This window comes from Dipodomys spectabilis, unplaced genomic scaffold, assembly GCF_019054845.1.
Source record: "Dipodomys spectabilis isolate Male_0828 unplaced genomic scaffold, ASM1905484v1 ptg000180l, whole genome shotgun sequence".
Classification (NCBI taxonomy): Eukaryota; Metazoa; Chordata; class Mammalia; order Rodentia; family Heteromyidae; genus Dipodomys; species Dipodomys spectabilis.
Window position 1 is genome coordinate 1296319 of NW_024870857.1, and position 20226 is coordinate 1316544.

The window sequence follows — 20226 nt, forward strand, 5'->3', positions numbered from 1 at the left end:
AGGCCCATTTTTTTTTAAAGAACAAAAAATTCTGGTACTGGTGTCTCATGTCTATAATCTTAGCTACTCAGAGACTGAGATCTGAGGATCAAAATTCCAAGCTAATACGGGCAGAAAAGTCCATGATTCTGATCTCAAATTAACAAGCAAAGTGCTGGAAATAGAGCTGTGGCTCAAGCGGTAGTGTACCAGCCTTGAACAAAAAAAAAACTAAAGGATTTTGCTCAGGCCCTGAGTTCAAGTCCCATTACCAGCACCAAAAAAATTAAAATTTAAATGTAAAAAATTAAAAACACCAAATATTTGAACAGATATTTCTCCAAAGAGGATACAAGAAAGTCCAATAAACTCATCAAATTGTAAGAATGACTTATTAACCATATAATTTCCAGTGATTGTTTTCCCAAGCAATGATTCATTAAAGACCTTTTAAACTGTTTTTCAAAGTGCCTGCAACCATTTTATATCCCACCAACAGCATTTGAGGGTCTCAATTCCTCCACATTCTCTCCAACACTGGTAATTTTAAAAATTTATATGCAGTGGGTGTGAAATTGTGGTTTTTATTTTCATTTACCTGATACCTAATGATGTTGAACATGTTTTCATGTGTGGCACCATGCCCAGTTTCAGATGTACTTCTGCAATAAAGGCACAAAATAGTAAGATTCAAGCAATATTCAGATTCACAGCAATACCTATCAAAGTCTCAATGTCATTCTCCACATAGATAGAACAAATCGAAACTTTCATATTCAAGCATAAATAACCCTAAGTAGCAAATACAGTCCTGAGTGGAAAGGGAAAAAGATTGAGAATAAATTATTCCTAAACACATTGCAACTATTGTAAATAAGGTGTAAAAAAATCTCAGTGAAGCTAGGTGCTGGTGGCTCACATATATAATCCTAGCTACTCAGGAAGCTAAGATCTGAGGATCACAGTTCATAGCTAGCCCAGGCAAAAAAGTCAGTGAGACCTTTACCTCCAATTAACCACCAGAAAACTGGAAGTAGAGCTATGGCTCAAAGTGGTAGAGAGCTAGCCTTGAGCAACAAAGCTCAGGAAGAGAGCCCAGACCCTGAGTTCAAGCCCCACAAGTGGAAAAAAAATCTCAATGAAGCTGAGAAGCTGAGAATGATAGCTCATGCCTGTAATCCTAGCTATTCAGGAGGCTGAGATCTGCAGGTTGCAGTTCAAAGCCAGTCTTATCTTCCATTAACCCTCCTCAAATAAAAAACAGAAGTAAAGCTATGGCTCAACTGGTAGAGCACCAGCCTTAAGTTCAAACCTTAGTACTTTTGTGCATGTGCACACACACACACACACACACACACACACACACACCACACAATCTCAAAGTTGTTGATCAATAAGGGGCATGGAAAGACAAAATGATAGGGAGAGTTATTCTGAACACAATATAATGTATGACCATCTGAAATACCATGATACATACTAAAAATGACAGGAAAGTAAAACAGGCTGTACTGGGGAGAGGGCTGGATTACAGAGAGGGGTGGGAAATGGCCAATAAACAGGGACAATGATGAATAAGTTCTATGGAGTTCATTTGCATGTATGAATAATAGAACACTGAAATGTGGAATTTTTTTCAGAAGTAGAAAGGATGAGGGAAAGTGACATAAAGGGTTTGAACAGGATGTATTACACACTGTATTGTAAGGAAATGTCATTATAAAACCTTCCTTGCACAATGAATGTTAATAAAAATCATTAAATAAATAAATAAATAACCAAAGTAACAAGATTTAGTTCTAGTCCTAATAGCTATCTTAATTCTGAAGTATTGGTTAGTACCAAATAAATTTTGAGGCATGTGCAAACAACAAAAATGACTAATGGTTTCATTAGCACTTAGAGTTGAAAAGGGAGGATAACTAAGTTGATTTTTCTATAATATGAAGCTCCAAAATTTAAAACGCAGGAGAAAGATACTTATTTTTAGTGAGGTTGCAGATTTACAAATCAGCTTTCAGTTCTATGCTTTTAGGACAGTTCTTCAAAGTTAGGTATGCCAGCAGAATCACTGCCAAATAGCTCAGATCTCTCTGGTTATACCCTTTAATTATATTTCAAAGTGTGGCATGGGGCAGGAGGGAGCCTAATGGTACCTGGTCTTCAAAGCAAAGCAAGTTGTGAAGGGTAATAGGAAAGTAATTCGAAATGGACAGAAAGCACTGAGATACCCAGATTTGTGTGTGTGTGTGTGAGAGAGAGAGAGACAGAGAGACAGAGAGACAGATAGAGACAGAGACAGAGACAGAGAGAAAGAGAGCATTGGCACCTAAATTCAAGGCCTGGGCACTGTCCCTCAATGCTGGCACCTCTACTACTGGAGCCACACCTTCACTTTAAGCTTTTTGGTTGTTATTTGGAAATAGTCTCACAGATTTTTCTTTATGGGCTGGCTTTAAAAATTGACCGTCAGAACCAAGCCTCCTGGGTAGCTTGGATAATAAGCATGAACCACCAGTGCCTAACTCCCCAACTACTTTTCATCCTTATACTCCTACCCCCTATTCCATCAGAAAAAGTGATGTGACCAGCATTATATGGGGAGTCTCAAGCCAGAATTGAAGAGGTATTTCTCCATAGTATCTTCATTGATGTCCATCCCAAGAATAATATTCAAAATATTTGACAGGTGGTACCCAACAGACATAGACCAATCAAGACAGTTGCCACTCACAATACTAGATTCTTTACAGTAGAATGCAATGATACACACCTGTAACCACAGCTATTCAAGAGGATGAGACAAAAGAATCAAAAGTTTAGTGCCAGCCTGGGGAAACTTATTGTGATCTTATCTCAATATAAAAATACAAACCTAGCTGCTCAGGAGGTTGAGATCTAATGATCATGGTTTAAAGCCAGCCATGGTAGGAAAGAAAGTCTATGGGATTCTTATCTCCAAGTAACTATCAAAAACCCAAAAGTGGAAGTTTGGCTCAAATGGTAGAGCATCAGCCTTGAGCAAAAAAAAAAACACTAAGGGACAGTACCCAAATCCTAAATTCAAGCCCCAGTACCAGCACAATTAAAATAAAATAAAATATAAAAGGCTAGGGATATAGCTAAGTGACAGAGAACTAGCCTATGCAAGGCCCTGGGCTCAATCCCCAGCACCATACATACAAAAAAACGGAGTCCTAAAGGTCTACTGCTGGGTCAAACATTACTTGTTGTCTATGAGGAAGTCCTAGAAAAAGAATGAAAAAGTGGCTTCTGACATAGAGGATGTTCAACTTCTAGCAAATGGATGTAACTATCCCAGTACACATCACTCTGAAGATTGGATTGAGAAAGACAAGAGATTCCTTAGGTTTTATGAATGAAATATTGGACAAGTAGTTGATACTTGCATTTGTGGGACATCTTGCTCATTTCACAGCTAGATATTCCTTGTCTTAGCAGAAGAGCAAAAAAAAAATTTTTAACTCTAGAGCTTCAGACTTTAAAAAAGCTGCCTAATTATGAATGTGGGGCTACATGTGGATTCAAATCCTTACCCTACTTTTCATTATCAAAGAATTAAAGAAATTTAGCAACTAGAGATTAGGACCAACTAGTATTTGCCCTATAACACTATCAGCCACTTTAGCTCTGAACACTGAGGACTACTTTGTGCATGGGGGACAGCGAGGTAGAGAGGGAGATGCTTTCTTTTCAAACTGAGCACCATTCATAGGATCTTCCTTCTATAGACCCATCTAGCAATTTGTACTTAGTGTGATTTCTCTTCCCACGGCAGGAAAACTTTCAAAGAACTGAGAAAACTAGTTAAGCTAGTCCTTGAAACATAGCCTTTACAGGGCAGGAAAATTAAGTGCTTTAGTTATACATGTTATTAATTGCTTTAGTTATACATGTTATTCCTGAGCAATAAGAGGGGGAGTGAGATACTTTAATAAACAGTGTTTTTATTGAATTTCTAGACAAATATGACAGCAATGTCTTCTTTTCATAAAACATTTAGATACAACATTGGAAATTTGGGAAAATATAAAACAAACTAGGAAAACGAGGAAAGGTAAACAAATGACAAATTCAAGCACAGAATAAATCCAATATATTTGCTTTTTTTTTTTTTTTTCTGGTAACAGGCTACTGCCAGAGTGCCAAGACCTCATTCTTATCAGTCAGTGTGTAAAATTTCCTCCAGGTCCGCCATTTCCAAGGGGCCTATTTTAGCAACTTCATAATATACCCTGCAAAAAGAAAGGGGGCTTGGTTCAGTGTATAACAGGCCAAACAGACTTCACTGACAAAACATAGTGCACTTGGTTTCCTATCTTGTTTTATCTCTAGAGTTGAAAGAAGGTTGAAAAGTGTCTGGATCCTCAAGTGAGATACCTCTTACCCTAAAGTTTTAAAGCTTTCCCATAAATGAGCACAAATACAACGTGGATAGAGCTTGGTACTTACTGGCTACAGTACTTGTTATACACAGTCTTGAACTCGCTGTACGGTTGTAAAGTCACCAGTACATTCAATTTCCTGACCAGACAGCGAAGGTCAGAGACCTTATAGCCACTGTGATGTTCCAGAGAACGAATCTAGAAGAAGCAAAAACAGTTACTTCTACTATAGTAAGTATACCTTACCTCTATCTATGCTGTTTCAAGTTCAAACTCCCCACCTGTGGTTTAGGCAGGGATGATATTCAAAATATTGCAAAAATTTATACAGTATAGACACTAACCCATAATTTAGGGTAAAGGGAAAGGAAGCCTTTTTCTGCCAAGTGTCATTTGGATATTTATAATACTATTTGCAGACCATACCAAAGTTATCAATACAGGCTCCAGGAAGACAAGCCATAAAAAGCGTACATGTTAGGCTGGGAATGTGGCTTAGTGGCAGTGTGCTTGCCTAGCATGCATGAAGCCCTGGGTTCGATTCCTCAGTACCACATACATAGAAAAAGCTCTGGCGCTGTTGCTCAAGTGGTAGAGTGCTAGCCTTGAGCAAAAAAGAAGTTTAGAGACAGTGCTCAGGCCCTGAGGAGTTCAAGCCCCAGAACTAGCCAAAAACAAAAGGCGTACATGTCTATCCCATACTTGTGCCCAATAATTTCTGAGGCTGTACATAGCTGCAGGACAGATATTCTCCACCCTTCAATTCTAGGGAATTTCTGGGATGACTATATGCACACATACCATTTATAGGATAGCCCTGGTTGCAAATGTTCATAATGAACTAAAATCCACTAAAGTCATAAAGAAATAAACTGATCTTATTTCATTTCATTTCATTTTTGTGGGTCCTGAGGGTGGGGGTAATCCCTGACCACTTTTGCACAAGGCTAGCATTCTGTCATTTGATCCACAGCTCCATTTCTGGCTTTTTGGTGGTTACTTGGAGATAAGAGTCTCCTTGACTTTCCTGCCCAGGCTGGCTTCAGACCATGATACTCAGATCTCAGCCTCCTGAATAGCTAGGATTACATATGTGAGCCATTGGCACCTGGCTCTGGTATTATTTAGTCACTCTTAGACCTAAAGCCAATGACCAAGCAAACTGCAGAACAAATTCAGAGTCCCAACTTAATTGGAGACTATTCCTCATCTCTAATTCTGACATCCATCATTCCATACATTCACTTTCTTACTTAACCATAAGACTGACTTATATGAGATTGACAATTTAATTAAAGATTCCTAAGTAGGGCATTAAAAGCCTGGTACTGATCCAAGCATTGTATGTTTTCTAGTTAATGTAATTGCCACAACAACTCTAGAGATATATACCATTTATACTCCCTATTTTACAGATGAGGGAACTAGAACAGGATAGTTTAAGAACCTTAAAAATAATAAAATAAAATAAAAAAAGAAAAAGAATGTCTTATATGGCAATGCTTAAGAGGAAAGGTTCTAGAGGCAATCTGCTTCAGTTTAAATTCAAACTCTAACAGCATGGACTGGAGCCAGTTATTTAACCTCATAGTGCTTCAGGTTGCAAATCTGCCAAATGAGGATCATTATAGTAATTATACCATGATTAAACAAATATGTATTAAATTTATTCAATCCTATCATATAATATGCTTGATGGGCAGAGATAGGAAGAGGCTTTATCTATAAGCCAGTGATTTTTTTCCCCTAAACTGTCTTATTTTTCCTTAACTCTTTTTTCTCTAAGTATCTTATGTAGAAGTAGTGATGAGGATTAAGAAGCCCATCAATTTGGAACCCTTTACCTTTTGTCTGAGACACTGCTATAAAAAACAAAAAATAAGGTTCTCCTAAATACAATTTTAAAAATACTACCATCTACAAAGGGAAGTCACTAGCATGCTGATCAGATGACTAACACAGTATGGTGGGCATGTTAATTATATAGCTCCCTTCCATGGTCACTTAGGCCCACAATGCTTCATCTTGCCTATAATAGCCTAATCCCTAGTGTTTCCACTTTAGTCTCCCTCATCCCTTCTATTCTGCCATAGCAGTACTGTTTTCAAATCCCAAAACATGAACATGTTACTTCCTTTCCTAAAAGAATGCCTTAATATAGAGTGGGTGTCTTGATGTTGGAGTATATATAATTCAGTGGTAAAATGCTTGCTTAGTATGCATGAGGCTCAGGGTTTGATCCCTACCACCATTTTTTAAGTTAAAATGAGTACTCTTAGCATAACATACAAGATCCCATCAAATTCCATACCCTCACATTCTGGTGTCATCATTCATCCTTATTAATGGACCCTTTGTTCTAATAATAGAAAAAGTGCTATTCTGCCACAAACATCACAGTCCTTCTTCAGTGCCTTCTGTCTTTTTAATTATTACTCCCTCCACCTCAGTTGTCTTATCTCATAAGTTCCTACTCATCTTTCAAGATCCTGCTCACAGTCACCTTATTTGTTTAGTCTTTCTTATCTGGAAAAGAGAGTGTAATAATACAAAGGGCTGTGTATGTGAACTATCTGAGTTCAGATTAGGGCCAGCATTCAGCTGATACTCTCAGGTTTATCCAGAAATTATGAGAAAATTGGATTGGGGTAGAGGAAAAATCACAGAAGACAGGAGTCTGATCAAGATGCATTGTACACATAAATGGATATGTTAAATTGAAATGCCCTTGTAACAACTATTTAATGATACTAAAAATTATTTTTGAAACACTGAGATATTTCTATCTTAGTTGGCACAGTGGCTGCCCTAAGCCACACATCCATCCCCTTTAGAGCCCACTAAGAGTCCAAGGGTCAAAACTTGGTTCAACATGGGACCTCTAAGACCAAAACTTCAGAGTTAGGGACACACAATTTTCATTATATAGATTTTTGAGTTCTAAATTTAGTTCCATCTCTCATTAGTTGTATAAACATAGAAGTTATTTCTTATCTATAGATTAATTGTAATAGTACTAATCTTGTGGGGCCGATGCAAGGAGTTTAATATATAATGTGCTTAGATCATTCTCAAATACTCCATAAGTGCTAATAACCGTTATGACTTTACTTTTCAACAAAATCATTGCCATTTATTAAATGCTCCCTCTGTTCTCAAAAATTTCAATATGACTTGTTCAGGCTCACACAACTTTTTTCATGGTTCTTTTTCAGCATGCAGAGGTTTTTCCCATCAGCCATGGCTCAGGGCTTCTAGACAAGATGGATTTAACAATGGTTGGATAGGAGCTGCTAAATTTGTGAGCATAATCTTTTTACTCAAATTGCATGTTGTGTAGCCATAAGAATTTAAGGTTCTTTAAAATTTCTTTAACTTTTTTTATAAAATTACAAAAGCAGCAAATATGAGTTTCACTTGTAGGTGGCTACAGGGTTTTCAAGGAATTCCTCTTCAGAAAACAACAATAATAGGTATGCCTCTGAGCACATTGCTATATACATGGACAGTTACTTTCACTATTTTATATTCTTTGGGCCAATTCTTTCCAAATCTGGCTCCACCAAAGTCTACTTTCCATCATACAGGATAAATTATACATGACTTTAGGCATTCATACACAGTGAGATCAAAGGAGGATATTCTTAGAGGAGGAACACAAAGATGCCTGTGTATCTCTGATCATATAAAGTATTTAGCGAAACAAGAGGTTTTTTATTGTTGTTTCTGTTTATTTTCTTTTTGTCTTGTTTGTTCATTTATTTGTCTTGTCGAGAGGAGGAGAGGGCACAGAAGTGGAGAGACAAAGGCTGTACAAATGCAACAGTGGTACTCATTAGACACTATATTGGAAATGAACCATACAAATTGCAGGTAGAGACAGGAGAGAAAAACTAGGATATATCAAGGGAAGGGGTGATATTTTCCAAAAAGAAATGTATTCATTACCTGACCTATGTAATTGTAAATAAAAATGAAAGAGGCCTATTTTTCTCAGAGACCTGCAAGGGACAGGGGTAAAAGGGCTCACCTCAACCTCATGAAAAACACATTAACTTCACATTAGTCTGTTTTACAATATTAGGTTTTCAGAGAGGGACATTTTTCAGAGAAGGATATTTCTTCTGAAACGAAGAATACTGTGACTTAGAAAAATATAATAAAATATTTCAATACCACTGCTGCAGAAACTTATGTCCATAAGTTGTCCAGGTGTTAAAGAATTCCTGAGAATACATGGCAGATTTGTCACTATGAACTTCCCCATAGCCTTAATTTACACCCTACCCTTCTTCCTATCAAACCTATTTACCAAGTGTCCAAGATTCTTCATGCAGAGGGCCAGGAGGAAAGATCCAGCTGCTAGCTTGGAAGCCCTCTCAGGGATGTAGTGACTTTCTTGCAGGGTTATCTCACAGATGTAGCGGGACAGTGTCAGTGTTGTCATGCTGGACTGGAGACACTAAAGGCAGAAATAAGACTGGTTCAACAATCTATTTAGAAGAACAGCATCAGGCAAAAGACCTCTTCTCCAATTATCCTACCTCAGGCTCTCTGCTCAAGCAATATATCTCTCCTGCCAGAGCCAAAGCACAGATTCTGAAATTGGCATTGGGATTTGCAAACTTTTAGGGGATTTTGTTTGGGAAGGAAGGCTATTACTGGGTTTTGAACTCAGGACCTTGTACTTGCTTAGCTTGCTGGGTCAGCTGGTGCTTCATCACTTGATCCACTCTTTCAGCCTTGCTTTTTGCTTGTTATTTTGGAGTTGCAATTGCATGGACTTTTCTGCCTAGGCAGGATTCAAACCACAATCCTCTAGATCTTGGCCTCCTGAGCAGCTAGGATTATAGGAATGAACCACCAGCACCTTGCCAATTTTAAGGTTTTTAACCAAATTGTCACATGTATACCCTCTCTTCTGTAGGAGTTATCTACTGAATAATCAAAGTCTCCTAACTTTGATTTTGCCACTGATTCCTTGTTCCCTGCTCCAGAACAGCTCTTTCCCCTTTTCTTGTTTGAAAAAAAATTAATCTATAACACAAACAGATACAAGTACACAACATATACTTGTAGGATACAATGAGTAATTATGAAGTGATAGTCCTTGTAACCAATAATCAAGTAAGGAAAGAGAATATTGCCCATATTCCCCTAAAACTTTTCATGTGTCCTTTTCTGATCAAAGGCTGTTTTCTTCTTTCCTTACTCTGCCCTTATCTCAAAACTTCACAGACACACCATACTAATGCTGCATAAAGATTGCTAACACCATACCAATGCTTTCATAAAGACTACTAACTTTTAACCAAAAGGGTTGGCAGCTATTCTGGATATAAAGAAAACCTAGAAGTAGAATAACAATGTGTTTTTGTCCTCTTACCATAGCATATCTTCGCAGAAAATGATAGGCAACGGGAATATTGATGTCATAGTCAAGGTTTGTTAGAATGCTGGCTTCCATAGCAAGCATATCTTCTCGTTGATAAAGGTCTTCACAGATGTACAGGAATTCCTTCAAAGAAGGTGGATAGGGTTCCTATAGATGGAGAGGAAAGGCAGTTACAACCAAGAAGACAGTTTTAGATAAAAGGCCAAGGAGGACAAAGGTAAAGTATATGAGGTAACCATTATTTTGGATCTTTGGAGCATCTCTGAGGGCTGACTTCTGGTTGCTCTGGGTTGCCTTACAGAAATAGAAAGCCAGAGAAATGAGAGGAAGGCCTGTCCAAAGACTGAACTACCACCAGAGGAATGACAAGTCCTGTTGGGGTGGTCTCTTACAGTGTGAGAGTAATATAAGAGGTCTTGAAGTAGTGATCTGTCATCCTGGTCAGAACAAGGAATGAAATAACTAAGGACTGTTGGAGGAGAAGAAAGTAAGAAAGACATAGAAAACTGAGGTAGTGATGGAGAGATTGCTTGGGGTGGAACAGGTAGGGGCTAAGTATTGGAAGAACCACTGTTCTGGGAGCCCTGGCCTATGCCTTGTTCTCTGAAGGTTAAATATTGGTTTGGGAGAGATCAGGAGGAGGCAAGAAGACCACTGACCCTTTTCCTTATTTGGAGCTCACTGACAAACTCAGTTTTCTTTCCCCATCTCTGTTTCTTCTCCTCCCCTGCCCTCTTGGAAATGACTTGATCAGGTTCATAACTACTTCTTCCTTTCTTCTCTTTCCATCTCCACACCTCCACTTGTGAAAGTCTTTCAGTATTTCTCAGCCCTATAAGAGGAAGTCATCCTTTTGACATAGAACTTAGTAGGTGCCCTCTGTCATGGCTACCAGAGGAAGGGTGATCCTGGTGCCAAGATTTGCCTAAAAAGGGCTCCTCTTTCTCTTCCTCCTACTCCCTTCCTTTTTCTGTTGAACAGGGCTGAACTCAGAGGCTGAAGTATAGGATATATCTTCAAGTGAAAATAGGGCAGCAGCATAAAGAGGGAAAGAATAAAGAGGAAAGAGGGGGAGGGAACAAGTAGAGCAGGAGGAGTCAGCAAAGGAGAGAGTAAAGGTGCCAGAATAAAAATAAAGAAATCTGGCTGTAAAGTTCTTCAAACTCAACAGAAATTGCTCCCTTCCTGCTCCTAAACCTTAAAGTTTCATACAATTTCATAGTATAAGTGAAGGAAAAAATGAGAGTTAAACAAGATTACTAGCACCCAGGGAAGAGGAAGAATCAGACAGGTTAGGAGGATAGACTATGGTCATGAATAAAAGGCCAGCTGCCCACTTTTATAATACTACTTCAAAAATAATTATTGCACATGAACCGTTTAGACTCACTACCATCTACACCAAACCATTTACCATTAAATATCTCCTGCATTCTGATTTGGAAATGTTTTGTTATATATGTAGATGAAGATTCTACTAGTTGAGAAATAGAGTTGGTGAAGCAAGAAAGTCAAGGGCAGAGAATCATGGACCAAAGGAAAATTTTAAATACTCATTTAATTAGGCTCATCCATATAAGACACCTTTGAAGATGAAATAAAAAAACTTTGCTGATGCCTGGAAACAAATAAACCACTATTAACAGCCAGCATCAACTTTTCTGCTTTGAGGAAATAGAAAAAATACAGAAAAATATTTGTATAATTGAATACTCAGGTAGATACAAGTATATACAAATACATGCACATATGTGTATGTATACATAAATACATGTATTCATTCTCTGTTTTAAATAGACATACGATGAGTTCTTTCCAGAGCCTTAGGGACTGAGGCTTACCTCAAATTTTGTTGCAATAAAAAAGGCAGTAGAACCAAGAAGTTGTAAATTCTCCTTCTTGCACAATGACGTTGTTAAGTAGTGATCCACCAGCTTTATTGCCAAATACAAGGTCTCATGACTCATCTCAAAGTTCATCTGGAAGCATATACAAACAGGACACAAATCTGCACATTGTCTAGCTCCCTGTCTATGGTATCAAGGACAGTCTTAAGCAGCTGTGATTCTGTCAAGAATGTAAAAGCCTCCCCAGCTAATTATCTGCATGTATCCCTAATACTTTTGAGGACCATGACACTATCTGTCTTTACACATTTGGGCAGGTGATCACTCACAAACCAGAGAGATTCTCTGCCTTCTCTGTGAGTAATCTGAGTGAACATGCCCTCTCTTCTTCATCTCTTATACTCAGATTTCTGCTTTCTCCATTTGTTAGTAATTTATATAGTAAACTCTCCCCTGAGAAATGTATTTCTTTAGTTCTGAAATCCAGAGGCTTGTTTGCTTGCTTTTGTCCAATCTAGATATACTACTAGAATCGCTCAATTGGGTACAAGTACTGATAGTACAGCTTGGAAGATAAGTATAGGATAGGAGAAGTCAGAGTGGGGTTAAAGCATTAACAATATACTCTCTTCTTTCCTTTTCTTATTGTCTTGTCTTCCTTGTCTTGCCTCTAGCAACTATAAGAGCCCTTTTCCTGTAACCATAGTTCCAGGCTTTATGCTGGCTCCAACGCCTTTGTGTGAATCAGAAAAATAAAACTGTCTAAATTGGGTGAATGAAGCTTTTCAAGCTCATATCTGATTAAATAGATAATATCTTTATAGAAATTAGTAAAAGGTGTCTCAGGGTACACAGCCATTACAATGGGAATATACAGGTGGGGAAAAACAAAGCCATTAAATTTGTTTCTACTCAATCACACTGGCTATTTTTGTCTGTGTACACAGGAGTCACATCAGTCCTTAGTGATACTTCTCACTTATAACCAATCAAATTCTTAGGCTTCAAGAACTTATAAAAGCTGTCTTCATCTAACATCTCAATTGACGTGTTAATGCTCTTAACATTTCCACAAAATATGTAAATTACTAGCCCCTGCCTTAAAAACCTCCAGATACAGCCTACTCGCTCTTTCAATGGCTTTAATGGAAAATTCTTCCATATGTTGAGTGAATTCACTCTCCTTGCAATCTCTGCTTCACTGGACCTTCATTTGTATACCATACCGTGAGTGCCAGTACTGGGGCTTGATCTCAGGGCCAGGGAATTATCTATTAGCTTTATTCATTCAAGGCTGCCACTTGAGCCACAACTCCACCTCTGATTTTTGATGGTTAGTTGGAGATAAGAATCTAATGGACTTTCTTGCTAGGCTGCCTTTGAACTGCAATCCTCAGATCTCAGCCTACTGAGTAGCTAGAATTACAGGTGTGAGCCACTGGCTTCTGGCTTAAGCCCTTCTTATTCACTATCACCTAGATGACCCCAAAAAAAGGGTTATTGAGAAGCACTAGAGAAACAGATGTATGTTTGCATAAGCAAATGAGAAGAGAAGATGGCTGGATAAAATTTAATAATATACATATTAAATTTCTGATCAAATATTAAAAAGGAATTCTGTCATGGGATATGGTTTTAGATTTTTTCAGAAATTTGTATGCTTCTTATTACTACTTTAGTAAATTAGCATGCATCCAATGGCATAAAGCAACACAAATTCATTACACTATAGCTCTGAAAATCAGAAGTCCAAAATGGGTCTCCCTGTGATGAAAATCAAAATGTCAAACAGATCTGTATTAACAACTTTCTAGAAGTTGTAGTAGAGAACCTATTGTTCTCTAGCTTCTGAAGGCAGCCTACATTCCTTAATTTGTGGGCTCCTTCCATTTTCAAAACAGTCATAGCCAGATTTCTTAAATAACACCATGTTCTCTCTCCCTTTTCTATAGTTAAGGACCATTATGATTATATTGAGCCTATTCAAATGATCTAGGATAACTATTCTATCTCAATTTCAGCTGATTAGTGACTTTAAGTCCCCTTTCTTATGTAAAGAAAAAGTTTCACAGGTTCTGAGAATTAGGACATAGACACTTTATTTTCCATACTATCCAAAGGAATGTCTTAAGAAAAGGACAAGAAAGGGGGAACCAATTCAACAGCAATACTCATAAGACAATATGTTGGAAATGATCTGTACAACTTGGGGTAGACCAGGGGAAAGGAAAGAGGGAGAAAAATGAGGGAAGGGGTAACAAGTTAGACAAGAAATATACTTACTACCTTACACATGTAACTGTAACCCTTCTGTACATCACCTTGACAATAAAATTAAAATAAAAAAGAAAGGGATAGACATTGTTCAAGAAGGCAGTAAAAGCTACTATCTTAAGTACCAAAAAATGATGTTGGGTAATTACAAAAACTGGAAATTAAAGATAGTAGGAAAGGAAAATAGAGGGTCATGACTCTGCAAATAAATGGCACAGTCAGTATTTATATAGCTTCCTTCTAGTATCCCCACATAAGAACATGGCCACTCATAACACTATTTTCAGTATTAACATCAAAATATGTGGGTAATATCTGAATGTGCTTATAATATATTGACTTTTTTAAGGGTACTGGGGCTCGAATTCAAGGCTTCATACTTGCTAGGCAGGAACTCTACTATTTGAGCCATGTCCCTAGTCCTTTTTGATCTAGTTATTATTCAGCTTAGGTCTTACATTTTTGCTTGAGCCATCCTCAGATTGTGATCCTTCTACATATACCTCCTGCTTAGCTGGGACCACAGACAAAATCCACAACATCTAGCCTAATTGTTGAAATAGTGTCTCACTAACTTTTTGCCTGAGATTGCCTTGACCCTCCTTCCTCCCAATTTCTATCTCCTAAGTAGTTGAAATTTTTCCAATAGTTACAGTAATTTTCCCTCCTTGAATGTAAAATAATACCCTTCTAAAATAATTATACAAATTGGAATTACCTGAGAGTAGTGTAATCCTTCTGGTGGCAGCTCTTCAGTTATGAAGATAGTTACTATAGCTCCTATAAATCTTCCTCACCTCAGACCACATAACTTGACTTTCACTGTGTATTATATAATATGGTTTCCATTGTTCTCAGCACTAGCCTTCACATTAGAATCTTTGTGCCAATTTGAAAAAAGAAGTAGTGATCCAGGTAATTACAAGCATCCAAAGGACAAACAGTATTATAGCAATATTCTCTCCCTCTCTTACAACTGCTTCTACCAAAAGCATTCTTCCCAGTCCTTCATTAATAACTGTTTCCCTATCTGGAGAAAGATCTGAAGAAACAAAGGGGAAGTCATAAAACTATAGAACATATAAAAAAGTGCTCAGTCTTGGACTGACTTTAAAAATCTGATTAAAACATCTAATCTAACTCAAAGAGCATCTTCTATGAAGATGAATAAAATGGGTAAATCAACCAGCTATATGAAAAATGTTAATTTTTATGGAGAAAAATTTTTAGAAATCAGCAAGTATCTATACCTATATAACCTTTCCATTCTCAAGAACTGGAATAAACTTCTCAAATTGTATATTTTCAAGATCTAAAAAAACATAAATCTATGAAAACAGAATCCTTTGGAATAAAGGAAGACTAGTTCTGATAAAAATTAGTCATTTAATTTTTTTTTAATGTGAGATAAATGGGCAATGATGGCTCATGCCTATAAACCTAACTACTCTAAGGATACTGAGATCTGAGAATCAAGGTTCAAAGCCAGCCTTGTCAGTAAAGTCCATAAGACTCTTATCTCTAATTAACTACAAAAAAGCAGAGTGGCAGAACACCAGCCTTGAACAAAAAAGCTAAGGTACATTGCTCAGAAACCAAGTTCAAGCCCCAGTATAAGCACCAAAAAAAGTGTAATACAGTGGACTTCATATTAGATAATGCCACAAACCAAATAAATAATGCCACAAACCAAATAAATAATCCCAAAAGCTACCTCTAGAAATTCTCCCAAAACAGAAATTTAAGATGGTGAATAAAAACTTGAGAGATGCCTGGAGCCAGTGGCTCATGTCTGTACTCCTAGCTACTCAGGAAGCTGAGATCTGAGGATCACGTTTGAAGCCACCCTGGGCAAGAAAGTTCATGAGACCCTTAACTGCAATTAACCACCAGAAAACCAGAAGTGATGTTGTGGCTGTGATAGAGCACTAGTCTTGAGCAAAAAATCTCAGGGACAACACCTGATTTAAAGCCCCAGTACTAATAACAAAGTAAACATTTTTTTAAAAACCTAGAGAGACAGTGCACAGAATATGAAGACATGTTCTCCTCCTTTTCTGAAGTAGAAAATGGTCAAGATTCTACCCAGGCAAATTTCAGCAGCCCTGAAGGAGCCTTGGAACAGTCAGACCCTGCCTTGCTGATGGCTACATATCTGCATGTGGCAAACTCATCACCTGATGGTACCTGGGACCAGTGTAGAGAGCCCTTTACCTGGGAAAATGGGGTATGGCCAGAAAGGGCTTTGTCGTGAACCATTTGTAAAAAATCTGTTTGGAGTTAGGGAGGAATTTATAGCACAGAGAGGAGATCAGATCCCTCTCTGAAATCTACTGAAAGTTAGCCATAGTCACAGTATTTGTAGGAAAAATTAACAGAAAAGAATAACAGAGAAAAGATAGAGGGGTAATAGTATCAGAGAAATAACTGATAAAATTCCACAAAGATCGAGCCTTTAGATTAAAGGAACTCACACTACACCAGTCAAAATTAAAGAAAACAGATCCACATGTGGGAATGTCACACGTGATAAAATAGACTACTTATAATCACATATAATAAAATACATGAAACTACATATTAATGTAAATTAACATAGCATACAGAACTTTATTAAATATGTGTGCCTGGCTAAAGATACCAGCAAACCATGTTCACTGCAGCTTGTTTACCATAGCCAAGATATGCAATCAACCCGGATGCCCTCCAGTGGAAGAATGGATTAAAAAAAATGTGTTATGTATACACAATGGAATTCTATGCTTCCATCATGAAGAATGACATTGTCCCATTTGTAAGGAAATGTAAAGACTTAGGATAATTATATTAAGCGAAGCCAGACCCAAAGAAATATAGGGTGCATGGTTTCCCTCACTTATAGTAATTAGACTGTACCTATAAATCAACAAGTAAACACAATGGATAATAAAAGACAAAAAATTACACTTGGACATATTAAATTAAACAGGACTCTAAACATTCACACAGTGAGACCAAAGGAGGATACAGGACAGGATCACAAAGGATCAATAGTTATTTGCATATGATCATATAAAATGTTGTTTATCAAAATGAACTTCAAGAAATGGAAACAAGAGGTTTTTCCCTTTACTTTTTGTGTTTTTTTTCCTCTTCTGTCATTGTTGTTGACTTCTATATTTTTTGTCTTGTATGTAAGTTTAACTGTTTGGAGGAGAGTATGGGGAAACACAGAAATGTGGGACAAAGGGTGAACTAATTCAGCAGTGAGACTGAATAGATACTATGCTGAAAATGAACTATACAACTTGGGGGAGAGGGAGTTTAGGAGGAAAACATTGGGATAAAATGAGGGAAGTGGTGACACTGTTCAAAAAGAAATGTACTTATTACCAGATCTATGTAACTGCAATCCCTCTGTACATCACCATTACAAAAAATAAATTTAAAAAATATGTGTGCCTGGGCCACATCCCATGAAAGAGAACAAAAGTTCCTTATTGCAGCTATTGTCAGGCTTACCTGTACCTCCACTAACCAGTCCACAAGAAGGGCCCTCATATCACTGGTGAGATCCGTCTGTTTGTCCATGTAATTTGTAAGTATGAAATTTTCCTGGTGTCAATGAGAAAGAAATGTTGCAGTTCAAATAGTTTAAATTTAACAATAAACTTCTCTTTCACAGTTCTAACCCATTATTTTCAACTGATAACAGATATGAACAGCTCCAAGTATCTATTTCTAGATAATTTCTAGTTATGCTTGAGAAATGAACACACAAAATATTCATGTGTCCAGTCAAGCACTAGTGGTTCATGCCCGTAGTCCTAGTTACTCAATAGCCTAAATATGAGGATCTTGGTTTGAAGCCAGCCCAGTCAAGAAGTTTGTGAGGCTTTTATTTCCAATTAACCACCAAAAAGTTGAAAGTGGAGGTGGACTCAAGTGGTGGATTTCCAGTCTCGAATGAAAAAAGCTAAGAGATAGTGCCTAGTCAGTCCCTGAGTTTAAGTCCCTCTACTAGCCCCCAAAAGAAATCTTGCTTTCAAGTGTCAGAATGGAAAGTGACAAATCCAGGAGGAATGAGAGCAAGAATAAACTGTGTTTAAAGACAAACACCATACAAGTTCTGGGCCTTACATGCAATTTAGTTTAAAGCACAATGCCATACTGTGCTCAGACTGCCTATTATAAAGCAATTCCTCTCAAACTTTAACATACCTATACACTATTTGGAAATCTTGTAATACCAGATTTTGATGTAGAAGGTGTGAAGTGGGGTTATGTTTCTGCATTGCTAACAAGATCCCAAGTGAAACTGATATTTCTGAGCCAAGGCTTACATGTTTAGAAAAATAGAATTATCTCTAAGATACAGGTAGTTCCAATTTACCATATTTAAACATTTTTAAAATTTTATGATTGGAAAGGAAATGCAAATCAAAACAACTATGAGATTCCATCTCATCCCAGTTAGAATGGCCAACATTGTGAATTTGGGCAACAACAAATGTTGGCAGAGATGTGGGGAGAAAAGGAACCCTATTGCACTTGTGGTGGGAATGTAAACTAGTACAACCACTCTGGACAGCAGTTTGGAGGTTCCTCAAAAAACTAAACATAAACCATCTTATGACCCAGTCATACTATTCCTGAGCATCTACCTAGAATATCACAAGCCAGAACACCATAAAAACACTTGCACATGCATGTTTATTGCTGCACTATTCACAACAGCCAAGTTGTGGGAACAGCCCAGATGCCCTACAATAGATGAATGGATGCAAAAAATGTGGTACCTATACACAATGGAATTTTATACAGCCACTAGAAAGAATATTATGTCATTTGCAGGAAAAAGGGTAGAACTAAAACAAATGTTAAGTGATATAAGCCAAGCTCAGAGAGACAAACAGTCCATGTTTTCTCTCATATGCAGAAGCTAGATGTAAAATATCAAGACATAATAAATTATACATGTCTTTAGGCATTCACACACAGTGAGACCAAAGGAGGATACTCGTAGAAGATGAAAAGAAAGGCACAATGTCTATGTGCATCTGACCATACAAAATAATATTTATCAAAATGAACGCCAGAAAGAAAAACAAGAGGTTTTCTTTTTTCCTGTTTTTGTTTTCTTTCCTTTTTGTTCTGTTTGTTCACTCTCATCTTTGAGAGTGTAAGGGGAGACACAGAAATACAGGGTGAACAAATTCAACAATGGTACTCACTGGACTCTATGTTGAAAATGAACTCTACAACTTGTAGGTGAGGATAGGAGGAAAAAAACTGGGAGAGAATGAGGGAAGGGGTAACATTGTCCAAAAAGTAATGTACTCCTTACCTGACTTGTATAACTGTAACCCCTCTGTACATCACCTTTATAATAACAATAAAAACAAATACATAAAATTTTATGATGGGGCAAAAGTAAGGCATATTCAATAGAAACTGTACCTCAGGATTTTAAATGACATTTGGTACAATCCTTTCTCTCAGTGCTGGATACGAGCAGCAGTCAGCCATGCATCATAAAGAGAAACCAGCCTATATTCTACTGTGAACTGTGTAGCTCAGCTATGATATTTCAACCTATGATATAAGTTTAGCTGCTTATAACTTCCTTCATAAATTGAGAAATATCTGTATATCAGGAGAAACATGGACTCTAAAGTCAATTGTCTATACAGGATGAGATACTCATACATCATTTTATACATGGCTAAAAAAAAATAGTTGGTAAATATCTAGCTCTTATCTGTTTCACTAACAAAGAAGAAAATGTGAAGTTGATAAATACAATTGGTAAAAGCAACTGGCAGATTTCAAAGGAAAAAGAAATCTCCAGGTTGGAGGACTGAAACAAAGAATGTGATTTTACATATGATGCCAGAAACACACACAAAGGAGAAACATAGCTATTTAGAAAAATACTGCTGGGTGCTGGTGGCTCACGCCTGTAATCCTACCTACTCAGGAGGCTGAGATCTGAGGATCGCTGTTCAAAGCCAACTCAGACAGGAAAGTTCATGAGACTCTTATCTCCAATTAACCACCAGAAAGCCGGAAGTGGTGTTGAGGCTCAAGTGATAGAGCACTAGCCTTGAGCTGAAGAGCTCAGGGACAGCATCCAGGCCCACAGTTCAAGCTCCATGACCAACCAAAAATAAAAGAAGAAGAAAAGAAAACATACTACTTGATGACTAATCTGTCTAAGACTTTGTTATTGTTGTTATTATTGTTTTGTTTGGGGCAGTACTAGGGAAGAACTCAGGGTTTCCTGCTTGTTAAGCAGGTGCTCTGTCACTGAGTCATGCCTCCATCATTTTTGAGAATAGTTGTT

The 20226-nt window shown here is 37.5% G+C and overlaps 1 protein-coding gene across 1 annotated transcript in view; it reads right to left on the bottom strand.

The window, feature by feature from the left end:
* Nucleotides 1–3989: 3989 nt before the first annotated feature.
* Ccnb3 (cyclin B3) overlaps nt 3990–20226 on the bottom strand; it is a 54399-nt gene continuing 38162 nt past the window's right edge. The window contains exons 7-12 of the mRNA XM_042695266.1: nt 17403–17495; nt 11622–11759; nt 9772–9927; nt 8698–8847; nt 4453–4583; nt 3990–4235 (exon numbers count right to left, since the gene is read on the bottom strand). Of these exons, the coding sequence (XP_042551200.1) occupies nt 4163–4235; nt 4453–4583; nt 8698–8847; nt 9772–9927; nt 11622–11759; nt 17403–17495 (741 nt within the window). The 3' untranslated portion in view covers nt 3990–4162. The remainder of the gene's footprint in view (nt 4236–4452; nt 4584–8697; nt 8848–9771; nt 9928–11621; nt 11760–17402; nt 17496–20226) is intronic.